The 5,743-nt window shown below is 40.9% G+C and overlaps 1 protein-coding gene across 1 annotated transcript; it reads left to right on the top strand.

The window, feature by feature from the left end:
- The first annotated feature begins 513 nt into the window (after positions 1-513).
- LOC145418257 (uncharacterized) lies at positions 514-5,743 on the top strand. Its single transcript, XM_080286703.1, has 2 exons — positions 514-1,449; positions 5,690-5,743. The coding sequence occupies exons 1-2, from the start codon at positions 514-516 to the stop codon at positions 5,741-5,743; spliced, it is 990 nt and encodes a 329-aa protein (XP_080142829.1).

Here is a 5,743-nt window from a genome sequence, read left to right as displayed (position 1 = left end):
GCACTCCTATTGGATTTTCTGTTCTGACCTCCTTCGGTCGGGCAAGTCTCTGACGTTAAAGCTGTCCTGTGGGCATGACGCCTCTGCTGGTACCCCTACTGCAACGTTTGAAACACTACAGTTCTGCATCATGTGCCATGGTTTCCCTTGCACCTGCTGCTTTAGTAGGAATTTCTCATTCGCCGTAGTATAAGATGCACAATATATGAACTTTGTAATCCAATAAGATTGACCCAAGGAAGCTGCAGTTTAACCTTACGATATTTTGGACAGATGGTTCACTAACGTGACGTAGGGAAGCTTCAGCTTAAATCATACGATATTTAGAAGTTTCTAGCAACTCGAAAATATCAGATTGAACTATAGCTAATGATAAAGGTCAGTTTCTTCACATGATATGAAGTACAGTTTTCAAGTTATGTTTGTTGGTAGGCGCGATTGGCATTCACCATAGCATGTCTTGTCATCTGTTATTCTTAAATACAAGTTCTCCTGGCTATGGTTTCTAAAGTCATGCCATCCTCGCAGGTGTTAGTGTTGGTGAGCCACAGGCGTGTGGATATGGCGGAAGTGGATGTGGCTGCCCGCCTGGCCGGCCCCCTCGCCTACGATGACCCTGACCTTCTACATTTGATCAGCACACGCTTCCTCCGCCCACCCTCCACCCGACCCTACCACCTGGTCCGTCACAACCTTCCATCCAGCAGTCAAGCTCAGCGTTATTACTTGTTCCAGGGAGAATATGGTCATGGTTTTTATGGTGATGTGATACGGAACCTGTTTCATGGAGTGAAGAATGGATATTTTGTTGAAGCGGGGGCCATGGATGGTGAGTTTCTCTCCAATACCCTGCTTCTGGAACAGGAGGCTGGGTGGAGAGGGCTGTTGGTGGAACCTAACAGAGAGATGTTTAACGAGTTGGTAAAGAAACACCGACGGGCGTGGTCCAGCCACTCCTGCCTCGCCATTCACCCCTTCCCGCATAGTGGGGTTCTCATCAGATACAGGTGGATTCGCAAAAATAAAGATGCATTCCTTGAAGGATTTGCCAAAGCTCACTCACTGCTGGCTGGTGTGAGCAAGGGATTACCTGTGGATGGCAGCACTGGCGGATACCAAAGCTACGAAACGGTGCAATGCCTGCCGCTGGCCTCGCTGCTGCTGGCCCTCAACGCCACCCGGGTGGACCTGGTGTCGCTAGACGTGGAAGGCACCGAGGTAGGTTTGTTGCGTCACTTCCCCTGGGGCCGTGTCACTGTCGACGTCTGGCTGGTGGAGCACGCCAATCCAAGTACCCGTGAACCTCTGGCTACCCAGCCAGGCGGGGACCAGACTCGGTTGGTGGAAGCTGAAGCGAGAGTGTTTGTAGGTGCGGCTGCCACTTGGGAACAGGATAAAAAATTTTTGGATCCAACATTTATTGATATTTTCACGGAACGAGGGTATGAGGTATATAAAGTGCACACAAAATATGGCATTGGAAATTACATATTTATTTTAATCGATTCTCCGGTTCATAAAAGACTTAAAAAGTTTTCATGATATTCAGGTGCTAATATAATGCATATCAACATATCAGCAGGTGTAATTATTAAGAGAAATTAACTACATACATCCTTTAATTGCCAGTCAATATCGGTGCTGAAGCGGAGATTTAACATATCAGTTACTAATGAAGACACGGCTACAGCTGGGAAATGGGTATGCTGCTGAAGGCAGCAACCTACTATATATATATATATATATATATATATATATATATATATATTCCTAGGCTGCTTCACCCAAAGAAAGGGAGGTAACCATGACAGGACGACACACTCCCAATTTACTCGTCCATACACACATTTATTCGTATATATATATACACACACACACACACACACACACACACATATATATATATATATATATACCTAGGCAGCTTCATCCAAAGGGAGGTAGCCGAAACAGGACGACACACTCCCAATTTACTCGTCCACACACACATTTGTTCGTGTAGATAGATAGATAGATAGATAGATAGATATGTATATAGGTATGTATATATATGAGAGACCAGGTACTGTTGAGGTATATACAGAAATTAAATGCGCTGAAGAGACTGCAATGAAAAGTTTTGGGATACATTCCAAATTCCAAGAATGAACGAATGGTTGACCACCAGTGAAGTGGTGTTATGTTCATACAGTGTAGTGGGAAAAACAGCAGAATACAGTATCGTGGAGAGTTTTTACGATGATATCGATTCATGAGTACAGATAGATAGTTTGAGTGAATGGTTTAGTATCATTAATGACGTGAGAGGCGGGTGTACGATGACTCCATGAACATTCGTATGAGAGAGGTCTAAACAAGAGTCGGTCTGTGATAAGATGATGGTGAGTGAACTGAAATGTTTCGAACTCTCTGTACCTAGTAATGTGTATACACCTGTTGTAGAATTTATTCAACACATTTATTCCTACCGTTACTGTGGAAGATGTAGGGCAAAACCTTTAGTTTCCTTTTTACTCGTATTTAAGCTTAATTTCAGGTTCTTTATTTCGGCGTGACAGTCATCAGTTCTGCTGCATCTCTTAAGAGTCACTAAACCGAATGTAATAAGAAACTCTAGAATTGTTTTATTGCTCACATTGAATGTCGCTTCTTTGTGATCCAGATTTAATCTTCTGAAAGTGCTCTTAAGGCATGATAAAAAGCTTTGGTGAACTTTTGTTTCACTGAGATAATCTTTGACCATCTGCAGCCCTTTTACATTCCTCCTACGGGTTCATATTTTTTTTGTCGTTTTCTGTATTTTTTCACTTTTTTTTTTGTCTAAGTATACTTATTTTTTTCCTACCTTTCCATCCCTTTCTTCAGTTCTCTCTTATGCAGTCTCTCTCCTTCCTTCTTGCGTCATTTCCCTCAAATCTGTCCGTACATTTCGTTATCTAATCTCGCAACAGCTTCTCTCTTCCCTTCCTTCCATATAGTCTTTTTTCCATCCCCTTACATATGTTTTATTCTTTACTCCTTCAAATCCTCATCATAGTCTGTAGTTCCTTTCTTCATCATCGTCCCCTTTTCTCTCATGGCAAAGTTTTTCCTCCGGTTATGTCCATTTCTCTCATTCCTCCCTCTTCCTTTTTACTTCAATCAAAATTCATCCATCATCCTTCTCGTCCCTCCTCATGTTCTTTATCCACCTCTCATCATCGTTTTCCCCTTCTTTCCCATCCTTTTCGCCACACAATATTCTTCGTTTTTCTTCACCTCATTGCTCTTCCTTTCTCCATTCACTCCACATTTTCCATTTCATCTTATATATATATATATATATATATATATATATATATATGCATGCCACTCACCTTCTCGTTTCTGTCTTCGTAACCCTTTATATTTCTATCACGTTTCCCTCTCTTCCTAATTTTGGCATTCTTTCTTCTTATACACATGTCCTGCTATTCTTCTTCCTCATTCTTTTTTTCAATATACCACCCACCTTCCTGTTCCTCTTCACTATATTTTTTCTTCCTTCTTTTCCTGCTTTCCTCCACATTGTCATCTTCTCCAGTCATCCTGTTTCTCACTTCTTAATACGTGTTTCCTCTTTCCATCTTCACGCTTCTCTCTCTCTGTCTGTCTGTCTGTCTGTCTCTCTCTCTCTCTCTCTCTCTCTCTCTCTCTCTCTCGCGCGCGCACACACACACACACACACACACACACACACACACACACACACACACACACACACACACACACACACACTCACACACTCACACGAGTAAACTCTCCGCCACCGTGACGTCAGTAGGGCTTTTTATAAGGAATGTATTATGCATAGGCGCTGAGAATGGGGTGGTTTCTACATGGAGAGAGAGAGAGAGAGAGAGAGTCTTAGGGAAGGTAGAAAAGGAAAAAGTGAGAGTGAAGTGGAAGCGAAAAAAAAATGTATGAACGGATATACAGTATATATATATATATATATATATATATATATATATATATATATATATATATATATATATATATATATATATATATATATGAAACGAATGGAGAGTGAAGAGTACGTAGTGGAGGCGTGGGATGAGGGAGATAGGACTTGGAAGGGAAAGAGAAGGAAAAAAATAAAGAGGAACGAAAATGGAGAGTGGAGAAAGAAGAGCTATTTAGCTCATGAACAGAGTACTTATAAGGAATGCCTGGATGGAAGGTAACATAAGTGAATCGTAAGGAGAAGCAAAAATGGTGATTGTTATAACCCTTTCACATGAGAAGTCTCCCATATCATTTCATGATGATCATCATCATGATCATCATCATACAAACCCCTCATTTCACACTAATAAGTGGGGTACGTTGCTCTAGAAAGAACAGGCAAACATGAATTTAGAACTGTTAAGGTAAGGTCCAGTGAAATAAGGAATGGATTGCTTTCATCCACTCAACATTAAAGCCTTGGAAATTCTCATCTCCACCCCATAGGCATACTCCTTTCACACCGTGTGCTTCATTTGATTACCTCGCTTGTTGGGTAGAGACCATTTCATGGACTGTTAGGCTAACGTTCAACCTGTGTCACGTGTATTTGCATGAATACTTAAATCATTCTTATATTATCTTCAGATCTTTCGCCTTGTTTTCATGTGGTGCTCTTTCACATATTTTTCTTATCAACCTATCTTCTTTGCCTTCCACATCTCGTTCTTTTAGACATATCACATATTCTTTTCACCACCTTAGTTTTTCCCACTTTCTCCTTATGACCTTGCTATCTAAGCACACTATTTCTCTGTAATTAACAGACTACCATACGAGCATAGTTCATAGATTTCCCTACACAACTTCTCTAAGTAATCTCTGTTTTCAGTTTGTATTATGTCTAACTTTTGAATCAAGCACAAAAAAACAAGAGTATCTCATTTTGCTGCCGTTCAACGGACCGTTAACTCTGCGGATAGGCTGTCTGGTAGTGTGATAATGTGCCAGTGTTCGTTTCTAATGTAATTCGTATTACAAGCTGCACAAGTCCCAGAACAATACACATTTCACAGTTTATCGAGTCTCTACTTATATGCTGATTTGTTAGTGGCTTACTGGTAGGTCAGTGTTAATGTTTACTGATGTGGTTAGTGCGACTAGCTGAACCAGTAACAAAACAACAAACATATCACACTTGTTTTTGCAGACACAGTTACCCTTTCATTGTGCGGTGGTCTGGTGGTGTCATAATAGTGGACCAGTGGTACTTTTTGCCAATGTGATTCGTGTTAGTAGCTGCGGAAATCACGAAACAAATTCCTCATATATCGCTATACTTCAGCAGACTCTTGGTATTCTGTGAAGGTGTATTCGTCTGGAAGTGTCATAAAGTATGCTGATAATGTTCGTTTCTGATTTAGTTGGTGTCAATAGCTGCACCAGTAATAAAATGTGGAGAGTATTTCATTCTGTTTGGACTCTGCAGACTGTCTTATCCTCACCAGATTTGCGGGTCTGGTTTTGTCATAAAGCCGTGGTATCGTTATGCAGGAGACTTGGTGGTAACTCTTCTTTGGCCATTTATATTGCATAGTACGCCTAAATATTTCCTTGTATGTTATTTGTATAATTTGAATATCGACATAGTTTACATTAGTAAGACGGAAGAGGATATTAGCCCTCTTATGGAATCCACTACTGTGGTATACTATTCCAGCTAACGCCGGACGATTTTAATAAGCTGAAGCTGTCACAGGAGTCTGAGTCTTAA

Source organism: Coenobita brevimanus, chromosome 14 (genome assembly GCF_032717465.1).
Source record: "Coenobita brevimanus isolate Jiangsu-jjx chromosome 14, ASM3271746v2, whole genome shotgun sequence".
Taxonomy (NCBI): domain Eukaryota; kingdom Metazoa; phylum Arthropoda; class Malacostraca; order Decapoda; family Coenobitidae; genus Coenobita; species Coenobita brevimanus.
This window is presented reverse-complemented; position numbering and strand designations above follow the sequence as displayed.

Excerpts from the sequence above, each read along its gene's own strand:
- LOC145418257 (XM_080286703.1), top strand. The coding sequence starts at position 514 with ATGCCATCCTCGCAGGTGTTAGTGTTGGTGAGCCACAGGCGTGTGGAT. Across the intron at positions 1,450-5,689 it reads TCACGGAACGAGGGTATGAG|CTAACGCCGGACGATTTTAA; the intron begins GTATATAAAGTG and ends ATACTATTCCAG.